The sequence below is a fragment of the Cetorhinus maximus genome, chromosome 24, assembly GCF_964194155.1.
Source record: "Cetorhinus maximus chromosome 24, sCetMax3.hap1.1, whole genome shotgun sequence".
Lineage (NCBI taxonomy): Eukaryota > Metazoa > Chordata > Chondrichthyes > Lamniformes > Cetorhinidae > Cetorhinus > Cetorhinus maximus.
The window spans coordinates 44,988,490-45,012,752 of NC_135902.1; the positions used below are offsets into that span (position 1 = coordinate 44,988,490).

At 43.3% G+C, this 24,263-nt stretch overlaps 1 protein-coding gene across 1 annotated transcript in view; it reads left to right on the top strand.

Annotated features, from left to right (window-relative positions):
- LOC144699540 (dynein axonemal heavy chain 17-like) overlaps positions 1 to 24,263 on the top strand; it is a 785,608-nt gene that overhangs the window by 559,576 nt on the left and 201,769 nt on the right. Inside the window, 3 exon segments of the mRNA XM_078570587.1 lie at positions 2,299 to 2,490; positions 6,616 to 6,882; positions 18,380 to 18,541. Coding sequence (XP_078426713.1) covers positions 2,299 to 2,490; positions 6,616 to 6,882; positions 18,380 to 18,541 — 621 coding nt within the window.

The following is a 24,263-nucleotide window of genomic DNA, read 5'->3' on the forward strand; positions in this document are numbered from 1 at the left end:
TTACACCCTAAAAGTTCCAAACAAATTCTAAACTAAACTACAAAGAGAAAGATTTTTGCAAAGAAGTAGAAATAAACTAGTGGAAGATAATGGCAAACCACCACTGACCAAAAAAAACTGCCAAGAAGGAAGTATCAGCAGACAATGAGCCAAGGACCTGCCTTTTGACTGAGCATACATGACAATGGAAATAAATAATATGATGCAGAGAAAGCATAAGATCAGAAAGTATAGTTGCTGAACTATTGCACAATAGATGAGAAGATTTTTTTACATGTGTATTGAATCTATAGTAATAATGGTGGAGGACAATAACGTGTATTTTTCTGTCACGAAACAAACTGCATAACTAAATGGTGAACTTGTACTTTTGTCTGCAGGTAGTTATGTTTACTGTGAAGTTCAACATATTGCACTGTATTTGACATTTTTTTATTTATTCCATGGGCATTGATTTGTTTGTTAGTGTTTCTCTTTTTAACCTTACAAATGACAAACATGAGCTATGTAAGATGTGAGTATTTTTCCTGATTTCACATGTTTTTATAAATGGTAATATTGGGCAACAGCAATGTCTTGTCTTCTTGATGCTTGGCATCCAATATTTGCTTTGGTGACCAGTGGGGATTTAATTTTAAAAGCACTGATCCTGCCACTTAGTAAATTATTGATGCAACAGCATTTGGAACAGTTGTGCACAGTGCTGGTGACCATAGTACAGAAAGGATATCGCAGCTATTGAAAAGATACTAAAAAGTCCAACAAGTACGATTGAGGGGTTGTATGATTGGATTGTGTAAATTGAGCATGTTCTCATTGCAAAGGAAAAGGTTGACAGTGATATGATTTCTATTTTTAGGAATCTAAAGGCACTAGATAATGTAGATAATTATTTTAAACTTTCCAGAACAGTAGAACCAACCATGGACATTTTGATATGGTAAATTCAAAAATAATCTGTAGAAATTATATTTCACTGAGAGAGTGGCCAACCTACGGAATAGTCTTCCGAGGGAGCTGGTAGAAGTTTTAGAATTGATTCAATCAAATGGAAATCAGATAAATTTTTTTCAGAAAATAACATTTTGGGATATACTACATGAGTAATTTAAGACATTAGGCAACGTTTGACAGGTCCCTGCCAGCGGGTTTGCAGGTGGAGGGGACCCGTAAAATTCCCTGGGTAGCCTTCCCGTTGCCCACCTGTCCTCGAGTGAGGCCTAGGGCAGCCCGCCACCCTCATCCCGGTTGGGGGCCTAAAATGTTCAATTAATTTTGAGGCCAGCAGAAGGAGGTTGGGGGCAGGGAGGGGGTGGGGTGGGGAAAAGCCTAATATGTTACCCTGCTCAAACCTAGGGCAGGAAGTCGGAGGAACCCTCCATCGCTCGCCCCTTTTGCTGATCGGGCCCCCCCACCCAAAACAAGTTCTGCCCCCCACCCCTCCCCCTGGGTGCTCCTTCCTCTCTCTCCCCTGACTATCTGCATCCTGGATTCGGGGCTTTGACTCATGGGACTGCTTGTAGTCCCAGCAGTGGCCGCCACTTCCGGGTGCTTCTGGAACTACAGGCATGCCAGTCAATCAGACTGTCTGACAGCCCTCTGAGACAGGAGTGTTAAATGGCGAGGCAGGGGAAACCTTGCCACTCATTAAATTCTGCTTATGATTTAGTAAATGAAGTTGCTTTTGAGGACCAGGTGACTTTGGATGTACAGTTCCAAAACTCTCCGCCACTAAGAGGCAATTCCATTGAAATATATAATATACTGAGATGGCTTAACAGGATAGATGCTGAGAGGCTATTTCCCTGACTGGAGCATCTAGAACTAGGGGGGCATAGATTCATGATTAGGGAATGGCCATTCGGACTGTGATGAAGTTTTGGAATTCTGAATCCCAGAGAACTGTGGATACTCAGTCATTCAAGGATATTCAAGACAGAGTCTTATAGGTTTTTGTATGTCCAGGTATACAAGGGAAATAGGGTTAGGGTTAGAATGTGGAATTGAGCTAGAAGGCATCCATGATCATATTGAATGACAGAGCAGGCTCCAAGGGCACAATGCTTATTCCTGTTCCTATTTTTTATGTTTTTATGATCTTACCTGTATATCATTCAATAAAACAATAGATCTGACAGATATTATTCAGCTGAGCAGTGTTTAAGGAGTAAAAGCTGCTGCTTTTCTGTTGATTTTTATTGAAACAAATAGAAAAACATTTTCAATTGAATAAGTTATGCTTAATCGTTATAGAGCAGTATTTTTAAAGCATGCTTTGTCAAAATTTCATTTTTACAGGTTCTGTTTGAAGATGCAATGGCTCATATCTGTAGGATAAACCGTATCTTAGAATCACCCAGAGGAAATGCACTACTTGTAGGAGTTGGTGGCAGTGGAAAGCAAAGCCTGTCTCGGCTATCAGCATATATAAGTGCCTTAAATGTTTTCCAGATCTCACTTAAGAAAGGGTACTCTGTTGCTGACCTCAAGGTACAAAATTTCTCTTATTATCTAAAAATATATTCTTATATTAATTTTACACCTTGACTTTTGGTTCCAAATCTGTATTATGATAATCACTAAACAATAACTCCAAAATTTTTCAATATTGATTAATAAAATTTGGGCAATATGGGCAGGGAAATCACTTGAGACAAGATCCAGTGATACTAGGAGAGGAATCTTAACTGTTATGGGCATGTGAGTTGGGGTTCAAGAGAATAGTTAAATTCATTGAAAATAGCAGCTAGAAGCCATTCCAACGTGTTAACTTCCGGGTTTAACTCAGATGCATTCGTAGCACCTTGCAGAGAGATGAGCTGCTGATTATAATATTTAAATTAGGTTATTTCAATAAGATTTTCATTGGCATTTCAATTTAATAACACATTTACCAGGCTTCCTGTAAATTGCTGTTGAAAGGAAGGCAAGAAGACTGCAAGGCAATTAAAAGATGTAAATATGGAAATCAGTAACTCAGTGCTCACAGTTGCTTTTCTATCTTTCACTGGGAAAGGGATTGGTGAGATTACATGCTAAGAGAGGCTAATTTCTGTTCCCTCAAGATATAGCCTGATCTACTGAGTGTTTCCAGCATTTTATGTTTTGTTTTAGATTTCCAATTCTACTTTGCTTTTGCTATTGACAGAATTATGCTTTCATGTATTATTACAAACAAGAATCTCCCTTCCATCCAGATCACTTCATAAAACCACATGAAGCAGCCTTTTTGTTCACAAGTGTAATGATATAGAAACTTTGCTGATTGCATCTATTGATTCTTTGATCTCAAGGCACCTACAATTAAACTATACCATAGATTCCTAGCTTGTTCTTGTCCGTGGATGTTTTATTTTACTTTTAGTTTATATTTAGTCCTACTGAACATAGATTCAATGACGTCACCTTGTACTTTGATTTTTTTTAAATGTTGCCACCTGCAGTGCTTAAATACCTCTATAGGTCATCTTGATGAGTAATCATGTTTAGAGATCTATATTATTAAGTGTGAACTCTGACTCAATAGACTGAATGGGTAAATGCTCCACATGATGTGTTAATAAGCTATACAGACCAAAAGATCCCACAGTTGGTCCCTTGTCAGTACTGAGTTACTTCTTAATGGCCAGGACAGCAGTTGAAGCAGAACAATTGGACTTAGTGCTATGTACTACTGAGGGGAAAAACAGTTTGTTTCCATTGCAAGTTCCTGTTCACTGACCCTTGATGGAAAATACACATGGGTGGGAACATCATTGTACACAGATGCAAAGCCCTCAAAGTTCAAAGACCCAGCTAAAACTCAGGCCCTAAATTCCTTTGTTGGGGGTGATGTAACATGATCATTTCATACACAAGGGGCAGTTAGTCTACAGAGAAATAATGTACTAGGGCTCTACTCTTAGAACAGCATGGTACACCTCTGATTTTCTGGCTCCTCAGTGCCATCACTTTTGTGCCTCTACAGGCTCCGGACATCAGTCTCAAATGTTAAAATAGTCCTCAAATGTTAAAATAGTCAATTGTGGAATTTGCATGGGGTCATAGGATTACATACAGTATAATATAAGGAACAGAAGCAGACAATTCAACCCATATAGTCCATGCTGGAGTTTATGCTCAACTCGAGCCTCCTCCCATCATTTCTCATCCGAATACTAACCCCCTTAATCCTTTATTTCCTTATCCCTCAAGTGCTTGTTTAGTTGCCCCTGAAATTCATTTTTACTACACTCTAACCTCTCTCATCTGGAATGCTTGGGACCAAGTCATTTCTGGATTTTGGAATTTTCTGGGTTATAGAATTTCACTAGAATGTCTAACCACAAGTATGTGAACTGGAAAACATCAAAGATATAAATATTTACCTGAAGCATAAAACAGCGATAAAACATTATAAAGCAGTAATAAAAATAGTTGTATTTATCCAAATACTGTATCTTCCATATTACCACTCCCATGAGTTGCTTGGGTCTGTTCAAAAATTTCTGGACAACTGATGTTTCCGAACAAAAAACTACTGCGGATGCTGGAAATCCAAAACAAAAACAGAATTACCTGGAACAACTCAGCAGGTCCGGCAGCATCGGCGGAGAAGAAAAGAGTTGACGCCTCGGGTCCTCATGACCCTTCAACAGAACTGAATTCAGTTCTGTTGAAGATTCATGAGGACTCAAGGCGTCAACTCTTTTCTTCTCCGCCGATGCTGCCGGACCTGCTGAGTTTTTCCAGGTAATTCTGTTTTTGTGATGTTTCCGAACAATAGATTTCCAGACTAGAGAGGCTGTAGTGTATTTGCTTCAACCACTCCCTATGGTAGCGAGCTTCACATTCTTACCACTCTTGGGGTAAAGAAGCTTCTTCTGATTCCACTATTGGATTTCTTGGTGGGTATCTTTTTTGATGTTCTTTAGTTATGCTCTTCCTCACAAGAGAAAGCTTTTTCTCTGTAATCATCCTGTCAAAACCTTTTATTATTGTGCGAACCCAATTCCAAAGAAGAGTCAACTTGGATTCAAACCATCAACTCTGTTTCTCTTTCCACAGATGCCAGACCTGCTGAGTTTTTCCAAATGTTTTTGTTGCTATTTTAGCATACTTCCCTTCTTTTCAGTTCTATCGCTGTAGAAATAAAGCCTAGTGCTTTTGTTTATGGCTTTGCTAAACTGCATTGCAACTTTTAGTGATTGGTGTATTTGCACTCTGAGATCTCATTGTTCCTCTAACCCACCTAGGCTTGCATCTTCCAAGTAATAAGTGACCTTCCTATTCCTCCTGTCAAAATGTACTACCTCACATTTATCTGTGTTGAACTTCATTTGCCAATTATTTGCCCATTCTGCAAGTTTATTAACATTCTCCTGTAATTTGTTGCAATCTTCTCACATTGAATATTTCTCCCACATCCCTGCCTCGCCCTCCAAATTTGGTGTCATCCACAAATTTGGAAAATGTGTTTTGATTCAAAAGTCCAAACCATTAATGTAAATTATGAACAACAGTGCTCCCAGCACTGATTCTTGTGGAACACCACATCCCACATTCTGCATAACTGAATAACTACCCTTTACTCCCGCTCTCTGTTTTCTTTATTGAAGCCAGCTAGCAACCCATTCTGTGACTTGTCCCCTGGCTCCACATTCTCTAATCCTATTAATGGGCACACTATCAATCTACTTTTGAAAATCCAGATAAATTACATCAACTGCATTACCATTGTCTACTCTCTCTGTTACCTCCTCAAAAAATTCAATAAGGTTGGTCAAGCAAGATTTTCCCCTTTGAAATCCTTGCTAACTATTCATTGATATATTTCTCATTTCCAGATGTTCTTCTGTCCTTTCCTTGAGTAAAGATTCCATTAATTTTCCAACCACCGATGTTAAGGGTCAGTGGTCTTTCCAAACAAAGAAGGGGAGTACCTTTCTACTGCATTTCTGATTGAGGCTGGAAATCTAACTATTTCAGGCCATTGCTGTCTGGACTCAGATATGAATATTGGTTACATGGACAAAGTACTGAAGGGCTTCTACTGCCTTGGAATCATACTCAGTTAGTAACTAAGGGATGACAAAGGGGAACAAATAAAGAAAAGAATAATTTTAAAAGTTTAAGTATTTCAATCCAAATTTTATATAGCTGCTATAGGTTTAAGGCATTGCAAAATCTTGGTGTAACCATGTCAGAAAATATATTGAAGACTAAAGACTGGAATTTTCTACGTACTACAGGAGTAGTGAAAATTTACAACTGTTGGCTATCCTTTTAAGATATTTTGACATGACTTCATGACCGAGCCAATATTCTCCATGACATTTCTGCTTCAGTGCAGTATGTGAACTGGGGGGCAACACTTACAAGATGTCTTTTTGATGATGTTGCAACAAAATACAATTTAATTCTTTAGTTGTTGACTGGGAGATAACACTGTTTCATACATTTATAGTTTCATCTAGCAACGTTTTTAACTACCCTCAAAAGAATGAACAATCCCAGAATATTTATCCATCCTTCCAACTTTAAGAATTATAATTCTACTGGGAAATCAAAGCAAAGAAATAATCTGTCAAATGAATTACAAAAATTGATTTATTTCAACATTGTTGTTTAAATTAGGTAGATCTTGGTGCTCAATTTATCAATGCTGGAGTGAAAAACATTGGAACAGTATTTCTGATGACGGATTCCCAGGTTGCAGAGGAGATGTTTCTCGTGCTTATTAATGACCTTTTAGCCTCTGGTGAGATTCCAGGATTATTTCAGGATGATGAGCTTGAAAATATTATTGGCGCCATGAAAAATGAAGTTAAATTACTGGGTTTGCAGGATACCAAAGAAAATTGCTGGAAGTTTTTCATTGAGAGAGTGAGGAGGCAACTAAAGGTATAGTTAATGGAATTTTTGTGATTTTTTTTTGTTTTTTTAGTCAGCCACTCATGTTGTTAAACGTAGAAAACAAAGGCAAGCACCATCATCAGATGAAAGAGGTTGGAGGATGGCTGAGAGTTAGATCAGAATGTGCAGAAATAATTCAGCCTAAATTTCAAAAATCATATATTCTGCCCTTATTTTTCCAATAATATTTTGATCATAAGTATGGAAATTTGATAAGCGGAGTACACCTCATTGCAGCAGGGGTGTTTCTCTACAGTACAAACTATGCAGCTGGAAAGTCGAAAACTGTTACTCTACAGCACCATCATTGGCAGGGAAATGTAGTTAAAGGTTATATAAGCAGGTTCTTCTATAATGTGAACATAACACCACAGGGAATGCATACTGATGTATGATATTACTAGTTTATCACCCAAGACATTGCAAGTGGTAAGTCTCAGAATGGCCATTGTGTTTTACCTGTTCTTAAGGCCTATCCTCTTTGACTTTTGTTTCTTTCTCTTCTGTTTCTCACACATTAGCTCTTTTTGCTTCTTGCTCTCCCTTTTACCTCTCTCGTTTTTGCCTCTGAGTGGAAGTTGATATCACATGGTGTTGCAAAGAATGAACCTACCAATGGCTTGTGGGGTGGGGATTGTGGAGAAAATGTAACCCTCAGCTGCTTCTTTTACATCTTGTCCACAATCACTCATGTTTCTGCCACATCCTTCACTCCTGTTAACTTGCTAAGATGGGTGGATGGTAAAATCCCACTCACCCACAGACAACTCCCATCAATTCCCTTCCTTAAACAGGCTTTGCCTTTAACGTTATATTTTATTTTAAGAAAAATTAGAATTAGGAAAGAAACTATCTGCCTGCATTAACCTTCACTATATAGCTGATGTAATTGGCTATCTTCAAAATTTAGGTATTTTTTTCTTTGAAACCCTTTCTCGTTTCTGGAGGCAGAGTTACACCTTTGGGCAAAATTATCGAGTCTAAGCCCAGGCTTTTGGGAGAGGCTAAGGCCCTCAAGAAAATGTCAATGTAGGCATTAAAAGCCACAAAAGATAACACAATCATAGAAAAACACAAAAGGAAGCAATTCGGCTCATCGTGCGTGTGCCAGCTCTTTGAGAGAGGTATCCAATTTATCCCATTAACCGACTGTTTCCCCATAACATTTCTTTCCTTTTCAACAAGTATCTCATTCCCTTTTGAAATTTATATTTTAATCTGCTTCCGCTACCCCTCTGTGTAGTGTTTTCCAGATTATCATAACTTGCTGCCTTTAACAACGTTGGTTGTTAGTTACTAACCCACGGGGAGAATTATTCCCCCATCGGGTGGGGGTGGGGGGGGGGTTGTGCGGGGGCGGGTGTGGACCCAATTGGTACCCCCGATTGGGTCTGCACCGCCATTTTACGTGGGCGGGCCAATTAATGCCCACCCAGCGTGACATGCGCCCGGAAGCGCTGAATGGTCCCTGTGCAGCCTTAATAGAACTGAAAATCTAAATGACGCGCAGTGACGTTGGGATGCACGCCCGAAATCACCCTGCGTCATTTTATGCCTCAGCGAGCGGGCCCCGTCCCTGCTCGTCGAGCCGAAAATTCTGGCCCATGTTCACCCAAGTGAAAGTTAATTTTATCCTGGATTATGGTCTCTAAAAGCTTCCCGCCACTGGCATTAGACTGACTGGCCTGTGATCACCTGGTTCATTCCCAGGGGGGGAAGAGGGGCTTTTGGACAGGGTGTAAAGTTTGCAATGCTCTAGTTTTCTGGCATATCTAAGAAGGATCAAAAGAATGTGGCCACAGCCTACACTATTTCCAACATCACCTCTGTCAATAATCTAATGTGCATCCTAGCTGCATCAGGTGACTTTTCTGCTTTGAGCACTGCCCACCTTTTAAATCCTTCTTCTTCAATTTTATCCTAATTTCTCTGCCCACTCTTCCTTACTGGGTCATTGAAAGGATTCTCTTAATTTGTGAAAACAGCTGCAAAATACTCATTTAGCACTTCAGCCATACCCTCTGCCTTCACAAGATTTCCTTTTTGGTCCCTAATCAGTCCAACTCTTCCTTTAACTTTTCTTTTGTTCTTTATATGTTTATGAAATACTTCTGTTTCCTTATATGTCACCCGCTAATCTCTTCTTATACATGCTCTTGGATTTTCTTAGTTCACTTTTTAGTTCTCCTTTGTATTTTGCCTGATTTTCTATGGTGTTATGAATCTGACATTTATTATGAACCTCCTTTTATCTGTTTAATTTTAATCTCAATTAGTTATCCAATGAACTCTGGCTTTGGATGTCCTTCCTTATCCCCTTATAGGAATGTCTGCTAGCTCTGCATTTGAAAAGTCACAGTACATACCCTTTTCTCTGCATCTGCTGATGAAGTGGTCTATGGATTCTGTAAGCCATTGTCAAAAATATATGAACTCTAGTTGATGAATACGGACGCTTAACCTGATTCAGAACCAGTCTTCCAATGTAGTCCATATCTTTTGGGAATCCTTTAGCTCTTCTGCTGTTAATCCTTACATGCTCAACCTGTGTAGACCCTCATTCCCAATTGCTTGGTGAATTTTTATGGCTTGCTTCTCTGGTTCAGACATACCTGAATCAAGAAACCATAGCTTTGTATGCTGTTCAAACATTTTGAATTTGGATAGTAGGTCTGCTGTATCCCAAATCAAACTGGGGAATTTTGTGGAAATTTTGACAATATCGCTTTGACCTTCCTCCTTGTTTTATTCAATTTATTGTTCAACAACTCTGAAAGCCACCCATTATGTTTGCAAATTTCTCTGCCTGATTTTTATGACAGCCTTTTTTTTTTATTGTTTTGTTTTCTCTCACTCGCTATCAATCCAGCCCACATCCTGCTCACTCACCTTTGCAGACCGAGCTAACCCAGTGCTGGTTCTCTGAACACATGGTTGCACTCACCCCAAGGGATCCGTCTGCTTACCAGCTCTTTATTTGAGCACTGTGTCTTTAAACCTTTTCTGTGCAGTCACCACACTGCGATTTCAATGCTCTGAAGCTATGGCTTCATTGTGGTCTGACTGAAAGGTCTGACTAAGATGTCAAAGGTCATCTCATGCCACATAGCACAATCTAAGGCTGTTCACCATGTCGTACCTATAGTTAATCTTGCTGCCACGCTATTTGAGCACTGCTGAATACCATGTTGTGTTTTTATAATGATACATAGGCACCAATCACTTATAAGGGATTGTGTAAACACATTGTGGGTTCATTTATTTAATTTAGACACACGGGAGTATATATACAAAGGTAGAAAGCTTGAAGGCATCAGCAGCAGAGCTGTGTGTGCTGTATTCTATTCACAGGCCAAAGTGAAACTGAGGCTGGATCACATAATGCACTTCCCCTCTAGTGATGGCATGCTGCTATCCCTCAAAGGCATAATACAACAGATGGCTCACCTTCTCATGGGCAATAAATGCTGGTCTAGCCAGCGATGCCCACATCCCATGAACAAATAAATCTTAAAAATAGACAGCTGAATTTATTTTGTGCAGCCTCTGGGGCTGTGAATAAAATTTTAAGGCAAATTCCAAAGGGGTCCCCTGGCTATTCAAAGAAACACACCAAATTCAGACCCGCTCCTACCAGGTTTACTTTGCACACTTCGGGATCCACACTGTTGAAAGGAGGGCAAGAAGATTGTAAGGCAATTAAAAGGTGTAAATATGGAAATCAGTAATTCAGTATTCACGGTTGCCTTCCTAACTTTCATTGGGAAAGGGATTGGTGAGACTACATGTTAAGAGAGGCTAAGTTCTGCATTTTGGCGGTATTGGCACTCAGAAAATCAGGATGGGTGGCACCATCACTGCCTTAGATTGGACTTTGGATGCGGAATGAAATTACCATTAGCAGCAGCAATGGCCTGCTGTGGACAGACCCTACAGGTGGTCATTGGAGAAGGGAGCAACAGAGGAGGTAAGGTCACAGAGGCAGTACCCATGTAACAGGGTGGTCTGCTGCATCTAAGGGTGGAATTTTCTGTGCCTGCGGGCATCAGATGTCATGGCGAGTGTGAGCAGACCATATGGCAGGAAGGCCAAAAATGAAACCAGTTTGCAATCATCCACTCAGTTCATCAATGTCTGGCTGCATTTCCCACTGCTGCATATCGGGAACTTAATTGTAATACATCTGCATATCATTATAAGCCCAGCTCACCGGAATCATCCCCCCACACTGGATCATCCAAGCACATCAGGGTGCATTTCACAACAGCATTTATAAAGTGTGCACCTGGCGACCTGCACTTCAAGGGGAACTTGGAGGTGAGTACTCAGTGACATTGTGCAGTGCTCGTGAGGGTCGCCTGTTGGACCTCAAGGTAGAGGCGCCACAAGCCACATTTTCCCAGCTGGCTGTCAGTGCAGTGTTGGGACAAGGGCTGAACTATGCTTGAGAAAAGTTGTGGGGGGAGAGGGTGGGTAAGGGTTGCACTGCATATGAGGTGAGGTGGGGGGTGGCAACGGCTGCACTGTGGCTGAGGCGAGTTGGGGTGGCAAAGGCTGCACTGCGGTTGAAGCGAGTTGCGGGGGCACAAGGGCTGCATTGCAGTTGGAGCAAGTTGTGGGAGACAAGAGCTTCACTGCAGTTGATGGTAGTGCACAAGCATGTGCGGGGGTTGGGGGAGGGAAGCGACCACGCATTAGCAAAACCCAATATAACCTGCACATTGACATGCTTGGGGTGGGGCCTCTAGCTTATCTGCCCACTCAAGCAACGCAGAGGCCTGAAAGTGCCACCAAATGTTCCAGAACATTTCACCCTTTAGGCACAGACTGCAAACTAATGAACGTTTTAGTGACTGCAGAACAATTGGATGACTGGGCACACGTTGTACAAACTCCTTGCTAAAGCTGACCATGGGGCAGTCACTGCTGGAGGCTCTCAAAGCCCCTTGCAATGTCATCATTCAGGTTTGGACCAGTCTCCCCCATGGTTCAAGCTAACAGTGCTGCCTTGCAGTGAGCATTAGGAGAATGCCTGTGCTTGAGTTGATTGCACAGCATTCAGTCCAGTGAGCAAAGCTGCCGCCAATTGGTCAGCTGGTGTAGGGCGGAGTTGGTTGGGTTTTCAGGCAGCAATGCAGTGCATGAAACTCTGGCCATCCAAGGGGCCTTCATACTTAACCAAGAGAGGTTTTTAGTACTTCCAATCTAACTCAGGCATCTCTCTCTTTCATCCTGCAGGAGGAGTGCATCAGGCACATGGAGCCTGGTGACCTAACTGTATGTCTCATGGCTTACAGAGAGCAGAGACAGAGGAGAAGAGAGTGACAGAGGCGCCTGGATGGTCAGGGGGAGGAACAGCACCCTCAGGAAGAAGGGGTGGCTGGGGCTCCCGCAAAACGCCGCTGAAGAGCCACAGTGAGCCGTCGCTGGTCAGCGCCTAGCTAGACCCAGTGTCTATAGGCTACACTTCGCATTCCTGCAGATGACAGACAGCCAGTGTCGCCGAAAACTGCGCATGTCCAGGAAACTGGTCGGTCACATCTGCCACCTGCTGCAGGATTTGGCGCCACGGGGACATGGAGTACATGTCCTGCCAGTGGCCGTGAAAGTTACTGCAGCATTCAATTTTTACACCAGTGGCTCCTTTCAGGGCTCCGCAGGTGACCTTTGTGGGATATCACAAGCATCCACGCACACATGCATCAGTAAGATCACTGACACCATCTTTGCGAAGGCACACAACTTTGTGCATTTTCCCCGGGATCAGGAAAGCTAGGAAGCAAGAGCGCTGGGATTTGCCCAGATCTCAGGTTTTCCACAGATGCAGGGTGCCATCGACTGCACTCAAATGGTGCTCAGATCTCCATGGCATCAAGCGGTCAAATATGCCAACCGCAAGGGCTGCGACTCACTGAATGTTCAGCTGATGTGTGACCACCACAAACGCTCCCTGCAGGTCTGCACATGATTCTCAGGGAATGTCCAAGACTCCTACATTCTCAGTAGGTCTCAGATCCCTGACATCTTCCAAGGTTCAGACAGTCTGCACCTTTGGCCCCTCGGGACAAGGGCTATCTGCAAAGTACGTGGCTGATGATACCTGTGCGGTGGCCTGAGAGTGCAGCAGAGAGAAGGTACAGTGAGGCTTATGCTGCAATTCGCATCTTGGCAGAGCAAACTATCGGAATGCTGAAAATGCCTGGACCAGTCTGATGGAGCCCTGCAATGCAGTCCATAGAGGGTGTCACACATCATCATCACCTGCTGTGCCCTTCACAACCTGGCACTGCAATGGGGAGAGAACTTGGCTGAGGAGGAGATGGAGGAACTGCATGTCTCCTCCAATGAGAAGGATGTCGACGGGGATGAGGGTGAGGAGGTCCTCGAAGGCAAGGATAACCACGATGAGGCCATCAAACTAGCCAGACGAGTCAGTCGCACTCATAAGCCTCACAACTGTTAAATTCATGGAGGCTGATGACAACATGCAGTGAGGAGAAACCACAGGGTAAAATTTTTAGCTCAGCAGGCAGACGTGCGCCAGACCCAACTGAGCGTAAAATAACATGCGATGACGTCAGGTGAGTGTTCCGACGTTATCACACTCGCATATTTCGGTTGGCGGGCGCGCGCTGGAGTCAGCAACATGCCCGCCGACAATTAAAAGGCCTATTAAGGCCATTAAAAAGTTAATTAAAATAAATTTTTCACTGCCTGTCCAACCTTCTGCTTGGTGGGCAGGCAAAATGGCCAAGCGCCCTTTGCAATTTTTTGAAAACTTCATCCAGGGCGGGATGGGGTTTCCAAAAGCAAATAAAAATAAAATAAAAACTTTAATTTTCATTAATAACATGTCCCTGCTCATGTGACAGAGTCACATGAGGGGACATGTTTCATTACATTTTTATGTAATGTTATGTGCCTCAGAGAGATTATGAAGCGCGCGAAGGTTGCTCTCGCCTGGCTTGCACTCCCTCCCACCGCCCGCACAGGCAGCACTCAGCGCTGCCACTCGTGTTTCACGCTGGGTGGGCCTTGATTGGCCCACCAGTGTGAAATTGCCTTCCGGCCCCGACTGTGGGCAGCGGCTTCCAGACCGCCTCCGCTGAGCCCGCCCAATATGGGTGAAATTCTGCCCATAGATCCTCATACTGGCTCTGTGATTGCTTGACTCCTGTCTGGCTAATGGCAGCGCACATGCCCTTTGTGATAAGGCTCCTGTCATGGAGACACAGCGGATGCCCATAGTCCCTACATTCCAGGAGGATGATGATGACACGTAGTGGGAACACTCCATAGATCCTCACATAGCTTATGTGAATGGCTGATGACACCTTACTTGCACTCTGTCAACAGAGTCATATCATGGAGAAACTTTAACTTCTCCTGATCCTATGGCATCTTTCTTGAGCTGAACCCTTCAGGATCACACTGTCACCAGACACAGATGCTGATGAGATGGCAGGGGTGGGGCATGGGCAGCTGTTCCTTAAAAATGCTGGGAGCATGCAGAGCGAATGACGGAACTCTGTGCCCCCTGCCCAGGACAATTTGGCAGCGATGATAAGCCCCATTGAGGTGCAGGCAAGACTGATGTGACCAGTGACAGTGAAGGCACACCATCAGTGTGCTGGGAAGGTTGCACAAAGCACAAGGAAGAGGCCCTGGACTGGGACACTTGCCTTTTTATCTTGTGCAGGAACCAAGGTTTCACATCTGAGTGACACGAACACTGCTCATCATAACAAGGAGACATAGGCAGGGAGACATTCTTGGGACTTTATTAATAAGGTGAACATTATATACGAGTGATTAACACCCATACCCAGGCTGTGCACTTACATCTTAAAGTTCCTAACACTGCCGCCATGTCTTGGTGCTCCTTGACATCTACAGTGGAGGTGGAGGTAACTTGTTGACTGCTACACCCTGTCTGTGATGACCTTGGCGCACATCCTCTGGGGCGCCAAGATCTGGAGGGCTCCGGCCTGCTTTCAGGGTCCTGCTGTTTGGCAGTAGCACCCTCCTTGGCCTGTGAAGCTGGATTTGCTGGGGTCACAGGAAGAGTGGATTTGGGTGGGCTGGACATTCCCGGAGTCACCTGGGTGGATGGCCCCAGGTTGTGCACCTCCCTATGGATGCCTGAGGGTCCCTGGCTGACTCCTTGAGGAGAAGGAGAAGCTGGAGTGAGATTGAGCTGCCCCACACCCCTCTTGCGTATACACTGTTAGAGGCCAAATATGGCATCAATGATGGAGCTCAGCCTGTGCAGCAGTGCAGGACCGATGTCCGCCACCCTACCGGTGTTGACCTTGGTGCTTTGGCATGCTGGCGTTATTACCTCAGACTGAAGGCAGATGGACTCCTCCATCATGCCTTGCAACCTGAGGAGTGCAGTGGACATCCCTTCCTGATGTTCCCGAGTTCGCCTTTGCAGCTCCAGCAACTGAGGCATGACTGAGTCCAGAGGTTCATCACCTGACTCGTACTCAGCAGATTTGTGGTCTCAGTCCTCCGAGTGCCGGAAACCTGGGAAGTCCTTGCCACCGCTTGCTGTGGATCAGACAGTGCAAGGTGCTCACCAGATAGCGACCCTGAGATCACTCTAAAGCTTGGCCGAGGCGTGTGTCTTTGTCCTGGTGCAGAGTGTGGGTGAGTGCTGTGACAGGTCTGCAATGAGGGTTTCAGCAGATTCCTCTTCTGAGGTTTCTTTGGGGCTTGAGTCGAGGACCTGGGTCATGGACTCCAAAAACTGTTTCCCAGATGTGCCTGTGAAAGCAAGGAGAGATAATTAGTGCATGGCAATAGCCTGTGAAACAGGACACATCACTCACAGCATGGTTGTCTAATGGATGTTGCATTGCTGGATCCTCGCTTGGTTGAGCACTGCCAGCCTCACTGTCAGCACAGGAACCGTCCAGATCTTTGCCTGCCAGATGGTTGACTCTGTTCTCAAAGTCCGTAAGGACCTTGATTTCAGGCATTCCTCCACCAGTTTGTGACATCTCCCTTTTGTTGTGTGCCAGTTTGTCCTGTATGAATAGAGATGGAGAAAGTGTAAGCAGGGCGCCTGCTAAGCCAGATGATAAGTATCATGTAAGTATCATCTTATCATGATAAGATGATAAGCCAGATGATAAGTATGCCTGGCATGTGGGGGTAGTGAGTGGTCCCATGAACAGGATGAGGACAATGTGTGAGAGAGTGAATGGTGATGTCTCTTGAACTGGCAGTGAGTGAGATCTCTGTGGATGTGTGATGGATTTGTGAGTGGCTGAGTTGAGAGTCATGAGAAGAGTGACTTACCCGGGTGCAACGGGGGAGATCATTCATCTTCTTTTGGCTCTGAGTGGCTGTCCTCTTTTGCAGGCCTTTGGCACTAACCACTGCTGCCACCACCTCCCAAGCCAGATTGGTGATGTTGCTGTCCCTCCTGCGGCCAGAGTGCGGGTAGAGGACATCACAGCAGGCCTCCACGACATCCAAAGATATTATAGGGACGCATCACTGAATCGGAGGGGGTGCGGGTGGGGGGGGGGGGGGGGGGAGGGGGGGGTGGGCGCGTGGTGCTGCAGTCTTTTTGCCTTTTGGGGCCATGTCTTCTGTACAGCAGTCCTGGGTTGGAAGCACTAAGAGGTGTTTGCACGGCTGCCCTTTAATTATGGCCCCAATGTGACGAAGCGGTGAGGTGAGGACATGTGAGGTGAGGGCATAACGATGGTCACATGCCAAAGAAATGGCGTGTTTCCCAGGAATAAACGTTAATGAGGCAGGATTGGGACAATATGGCGTGAAAAGCAGCCATTGCGGCCAGTGGGTAAAGTGTACTTTTTCCCATCTGCACTTAATGCAAATCTGGGACAATTCCGCCCACAATCTCTATCATCAAGAAGAGCAAAGGCTGCAGATGCATGAGAACACCACCAGCACCTGCAGGTTCCTCTCAAAATTGCACACCATCCTGACTTGGGACCAAATCACTGTTCCTTCATTGTTTCTGTGTCAAATGCCTGGAATTCCCTTTCTATTAGCACTATGTGTACCTACATCACATAGAGTGCAGCAGTTCAAGAAGATAGCTCACCACCACTTTCCCAAGGGAAATTAGGGTTGGGCAACAAATACAGGCCTTGCCAGCAATGCTCGCACTCCATGAACGAATAATAAAACACAAAATAAGCATTCCAAATGAAATTAATGAATGAAAGCATGCCATGTTGCATTCAAACATCAACTAATTACCTTTTGCATTCCCATGTTGCCTGCCTTCAATTTGCCTTTGACTGTCCTACTGCTCTTAAGCAGCGTTACTTCAGTGGCTGCAGCATGTCTGGTGAATATTGTGGGGAGATTGCACATGGACCTAGGAGACAACAATGCCATGCAAATAACTTTTCTCATTTTTATTCCAATTGTAAATATGAAGCAAGTCACGTTACCCCCAAAAACTAAATAAAAATGGAAATGCCTCATCTTCCGACTAGGCACTTTACAGCCTTCCGGACCGAATATTGAATTCAACAACTTTAGATCTTGAACTCCCTCCTCCATCCCCACCCCCTTTCCGTTTCTTCCCCCTCCCTTTTGTTTTTTCCAATAATTTATATAGATTTTTCTTTTCCCATCTATTTCCATTATTTTTAAATCTATACCTTTAATGCCCTGTTAGTCTTTCCACCCCACCCCCACTAGAGCTGTACCTTGAGTGTCCTGCCATCCATTCTTAATTAGCACATTCGTTTAGATAATATCACCACCTTCAACACCGCTTTGTTCCTTTGTCTATGACATCTTTTGATTATCTGCTCCTATCACTGCTTGCTTGTCCCTACAATCACCCACCCCCCACCCCCAACTTCTCTCCCCCCACCCCCCCACCTTAAACCAGCTTATATTTCACCCCTCTCCTGATATTGCTCAGTTCTGTTGAAGGGTCATGAGGACTCGAAACGTCAACTCTTTTCTTCTCTGCCGTTGCTGCTGGACCTGCTGAGTTTTTCCAGGTATTTCTGTTTTTGTTTTGGAAACAAACCTAATTGCCTAAGCAACTGGCTAAATGACAGAAGGAAATATGAATTATGTTCTTTATAGACTTGTAGACTGTACTGGACATTTTGCATGTATCCATGTAAAGCTACAGATTTTGCTTTTTAATTTATACTGTTGGATATAATGAATCAAATATTTTTGATATTCTTATCACAAATCTTTTTATTTAATTCAATGTAAATAATTATGAATCCATAAGGAGAGAGGAAAAATCTGAATGTTTTTAATGTTAGGTTGTTTATGAATGATGATAATAGCTTCAGTATTAAACCAAATATTAAAGTTATGAATGCATTAATTAAATATACAACTAAAAACAATATTTACTGAGATTAAAATTTTAATTACAAGTTAATTATACATTTTTTTAACTCTTTACAAGTGACAAATTACAGTATTTTTTTTTTTTAAAGTGTCAACTTTTTTGATTTTGTAGGTTGTTTTGTGTTTTTCACCTGTGGGTTCAGTTCTTCGAGTGCGTGCTCGTAAGTTTCCTGCTCTGGTAAACTGCACATCTATAGACTGGTTCCACGAGTGGCCAGAAGAAGCTTTGATGTCTGTCAGTAAGCGTTTCCTTGAGGAAACTGAGGGTATTGAGGTAAGTAAATTTAGTAGCTTTTATTTTTACGTAATTCTACTTCTCCATCATTCAGACTGGTGGACAGCATCAGTATTCTATTCGATGTTCAATGGAACTTCAACTCCACTATTGTATCCAAACAGCTACTTTCATCACCATAACATTGTACATCTCTCTCTTATCTCACTCTGAGATAAGCACAGAATGATTACAGAACAAAGTACATCATGAACAGAATGCAAACAGTGAAATTTAGTACAAGTGGGACTCTTTGGTAAGTAGTTCTGGATGATTTGTGTCTAATTAAAATTTTTAACTTTTTAGTTTTTAGTTTAAATTTTTGAATTTAACTTAGAATTTTAAAAGAAACTGCAAGCTAGTCACCATTTAACAGAAACTGCCTATCAGTAACAGTTAACTGTCCATTACCTGTAAATAATTGCCTGATTGGTTATTAATTACTGTGCTCAAGAAGCTGAGTCAACAATTGGAACTGGGGTGTGGCTCAAAAAATATACAAAAGTGGACAGTATCTGCTGACACACTGGGTGATTACAGAACAGAGAGCAAAAGTTAGGAACTTGATGCAAGAGGGAATTGTAGCTTATGCAAGCCCGACATAGTAAGTGTTTAAAATATTGTAGTGTTTTAGGACTTAGTACAAGTATGAAGAAATTGATAATTTACAAGCTGTTGTCTGCACTGACTATGGTTTCAAAGCCTGTGGTTTTTTTTTTGAGACAGCTCCTAATTGAAACAGGAACTCAAATCTCCAATATTTTTTAGGAGTGGGAATTGCTAAATGGAATTCCTGGCTGTGACATCAGAATTCTGAGAAATTAGCCTGTGGCTGCTTTGGAGAAACTAATTGGAGAAAAAAACACCAGACTGAGAGGTCAAATTTCAGCCAGTGGTCAGAGCAGGCTGGGCTCTTAAAGTTCAATTTTTCAGTAGGAGAACAGAACAGGACAGTGATTTTGAAGCTGTAAGTGTAAGGCAGCTAAGGTGGAAAGTTGTGGTACAGCCTAAGAAGGAAACCAAAAAGGCTGATTCCAGGAGTAGAACTGTGAAGGATTGATAAGTTGTGCCTTTTGGTGAACACTGTAGCCATAGAACGCAGGAGTGGTAAAGCTGCTGTTGGTTGGGACTTTGGACCTAACTCCTGCATGAATAAAGGATTTGAAACTCTGCCTGGGAATAATGGAGTTTTGTGAGATTCTGTGGCTGAGATTAATACCATATATGCTGAAGTGACTGCCTGAGCAATCAGAGACCTCTTTGTTGCGTCAGCTATTTAAAATATAAGTTATAATTTCTGTGGAATGCAACTTGCTTGTTAATTTATGTTTAGTTTGTTATTTTAGTTTGCTCCTGTAATCATGTCCATCCAGTTTTTCTGTTAGGATGATTTTGAGAAATTCCTTCATGATCCATGGGGAGTGTAACACAAGTTAGTGTATTAAAAAAATCTTAAAACAAACTAAAAAGTCCACAAATAACAGACTAATATGATAGAGTAGTTTGTGTTTTTGGACTGGAGTATGTGAAAGTTTGTGGACAGTGGTACTATCCAGAGTGAACACATCTGCAGTAGATGTCTCTTGTCTAAAAACCTTTCATGCTCAGAATCATTGAGCTGGAATGAAAACTAGAGACAATCTGACACATAAGGGAGGGGACCAGTATCTAGATAGTTTGTTTCAGACTTTGGTCACATCTTGTATAGACTTACAGGTTCAGAGTGGGATTTGTATGACCAATAGTGTACAGAGTAAGGGGAATTCAGGTAAGATAGAGAATGATGATCAACAGAAACTGTCCAATTCAACAGGTACAAAGTACATACTATCTGTAAAGATCAGGATAAAGACTGTTGGAAGGAGAGCCAGGATGCAGACCATGGCATCTTGGAGCAGGAGGTTCTGCAAAGGGATGTGGAGGAGGAGAAGGGGGGGGAAGCACAATGTGGCAGTTGTAGGGGATTCAATAATTAGGAGGACAGGTAGCATCCTTTGTAAGCAGGATTGAGTGTCACACATGGTATGTTGCCTGCCTGCTGCCCGGCTTATGCTCTGGGTACCTGAGTTCGAATCCCACTATGGCAGATGGTAAAATTTGAATTGAATGAAAATCTGGATTAAAAGTCTAACGATGACCATGAAACCATTGTTGTTAAAAACCCATCTGCTTCACTAATGTGTAGGGAAGGAAATCTCCATCCTTACCTGGTCTGGCTTACATGTGATTCCAAATCCACAATGTGGCTGACTCTGAACTGCCACTCATTTGTATCAAACCACTACAAAGCCTAAAAGGAATGAAACTGGACAGACCACCTGGCATCAACCCAGGCACCGGAAATGACAACTGCAAACTCAGCCCTGTTGATTCTGCAGAGTCCTCCTTACTAACATCTGGGAGCTAGTGCCAAAACTGGGAAAGCTGTCTCACAGACAAGTCAAGCAATAGCCTGATTTTCCAGCTCCACCTGCCACTAAGAATGTCCAATTGTGCCGAAAGTCAACGGACTTTTAGCTGGGCCGCCGAATCTCCTGCAATGGGTCCCGCCATGACGAGGCCAGAAAATTCCGGCCATAGTCATACTCACGGAATCATAACTTACAGACTGTCCCAGACACCACCATCACTGTCCTTTGATAAGTCCTGTCCCACCAACAGAGCAGACCCAGCAGAGGTGGTGGCACAGTGATATACAGTCTGGAGGAAGTTGCCCTGGGAGTCCTGAACATCAACTATGGACCCCTTAAAGTTTCATGGCATCAGGTTAAACATGGGCAAGGAACCCTGCTGATTAGAACATACTGCACCCCCTCCCGCAACACCCCCCGCGCCAACCCACACCCCGCTGACCCCCAGCCCCTTTAGCTGATGAATCAGTACTCCTCCATGTTTGTTATGAGACAGCAGTTTGGTAAAGCTGAGTTATTTAAAAATTCCAGAAGGAAACTTTAAAGAACTGTCATAAACTACATTTTTAATTGTTATGTTTGAGATGCAACTCTCAATTCAGGAATCAGACCATCAGTTCTTGGGAGGTTTTTATATTAAACTAAATTAAGCAGTTTATTAAGTTATAATACATTAAACACATGCACATGGCTACAAATTACTACGATCATAACTTTTAACAAATTCCCAGACTAATCTCCATTAAGGCAACAGCAACACATAGACTTTCAGCAGACACCAGGCAAAGCATTTTCACCTTACAAATTCAAAGTGAGGTTCCTTTCACTTTGGTTCCTGTGGAGACAGTCGTAGGCTTACAGTTGCTTTGATCTTACATTGCCTCTGCCCCTCACACACAAAACTGTTGAAGTTATACCTAGCACAGCTCATTTAATGTAAATTCTCATTGTATCACCAACCTCTTTGAACAATAAAACCCCTTTCATAGTATCAATTTTACTTGTAATATAAACATATTGCTTGGTCTCTGCTTGCTAGCTGCCAAATTTCACTTGCCTTCTTGAATTCTCTATTCAAAAAAATGCAAATGCACTCTACGTCTCTTATATCTCTAAACTTGTACACATCAAAGCAGCCAGACTAGCTGGCTTTAATCCAATTAAGACACACCCACAGGCTAAACCTCTATTTTAAAAGAAAAATATTTTCCAATAATATCATATACATTAATAGCTTCATAACAATGTTGACCACTTGGAGGAAGCACTAAGAATGGCAAAGGCACAAAATTTACTCCGGGTGGGGGACTTCAGTGTCTGTCACCAAGGGTGCCTCAGTAGCACCATTGCAGGACATAGCTGCAAGACTTGGTCTGTAGCAGGTGATGAGGGAACCAACAAGAGGGAAAAACAGACTTGACCTCATCCTCATCAACCGGCCTGCCGCAGATGCATCTGTCCATGACAGTATCGGCAAAAGTGACCACGAGGTCCCATCTTCACATTGAGGATACCCTCCAATGTGTTGTCTGGCACTAGCACCGTGCTAAATGGGATAGATTTGGAACAGATCTGGCAACTCAAGACTAGGCATCCATGAGGTGCTGTGGGCCATCAGCAGCAGAATTGTACTCAACCACAATCTATAATCTTACGGCCCGGCATATCTCCCACTCGACCATTATCTCCAAGTCAGGGGATCAATCCTGGTTCAATGAATAGTGCAGGAGGGCATGCCTAAAAATGAGCTATCAACCTGGTGAAGCCACAAAACAGGGCTACTTGCATGCCAAGCAGCATAAGCAGCAAGCGGTAAACAGAACTAAGCAATTCCACAACTAACAGATCACTCTAAGCTCTGCAGTCCTGTTACATCCAGTTGTGAATGGTGTTGGACAATTAAACAACTCACTGGAGGAGGATGCTCCACAAATATCCCCATTCTCAATGATGGCAGAGCCCAGCACATCAGTGCAAAAAATAAGGCTGAAACATTTGCAACAATATTCAACCAGAAATGCCGAGTGGATGATCCATCTCGACCTCCTTCTGAGCTCCCCAGCATCACAGATGCCAGTTTTCAGCCAATTCGATTCACTCCTCGTGATATTAAGAAATGGCTGAAGACACTAGATACTGCAAAGGCTATGATAATATTCCAGCAATATTACTGAAGACTTGTGTTCCAGAACTTGCCGCACCCCTAGCCAAGCTGTTCCAGTACAGCTATAACAGTGGTATTTATCCAGCAATGTCTGGTAAGTAGTGGGTAAGGTCAAGTAAGTATTTACTGCTTTTATCACTTATAGTTTAAGGTCTTTTTGTGGTTTATACTTTGTATATTCTGTAGTAACAAGGATCAGGAAAGAAGGGTCCGAGAGTAATTGATTTAAAAGGTTTAATTTAAAGGGATAAGTCAAGGCAGGGGAGCTCAAAGCCGTGGTGTGCTCCTCGTGTTCCATGTGGGAAGTTGGGAACATTTCCAGTGCCCGGGTCCAGCATGTGTGCAGGAAGTGTGTCCAGCTGCAGCTCCTGTAAGCTCGGGTTTCAGAGCTGGAACGGTGGCTGGGGACACTGTGGAGCATCCGCGAGTCTGAGAGCATCATGGATAGCACGTTTAGAGAGGTGGTCACACCGCAACTGAAGGGACTTGAGGAAGGAAGGGAATGGGTGACCACCAGGCAGTCCAAGAGAAACAGGCAGGTAGTTCAGGAGTCCCCTGGGGTCCTGCTCGCAAATCGGTATTCCATTTTGGAGGCTGATGAGGGCGCTGGTTCCTCCAGTGAGTGCAGACAGAGCCAAGCTTCTGGCACCACAAGCAGCCTGTCTGTACAGGAGGGGAGGAAGAGAGGAAGAGCAATAGTAATAGGGGATTCTATAGTGAGGAGAACAGATAGGTGCTATTGTGGCCGTCCAGGTGTGTTGCTCCCTGGTGTCAGGGTCCGGGATGTCACTGAATGGCTGCAGGGCATCCTGAAGTGGGAGGATGAAAAGGCAGAGGTCATGGTACATGTTGGTACCAATGACGTAGGTAAAAAGAGGGATGAGGTCTTGCATCAAGAATTCAGGGAGTGAGGCAGTAGACTAAAAAGCAGGAACTCTCGGGTTATAATCTCTGGATTACTCCCAGTGCGACGTGCTAACGAGCACAGAAATAGGACAATAACGCAGATGAATATGTGGCTTAAGAGTTGGTGCAGGAAGGAGGGTTTTAGATTCCTGGATCACTGGGACCGTTTCGGGGAAGATGGGACTTGTACAATTGGGATGGTCTACATCTGAACCAAAGCGGGACTAACATCCTTGCGGGC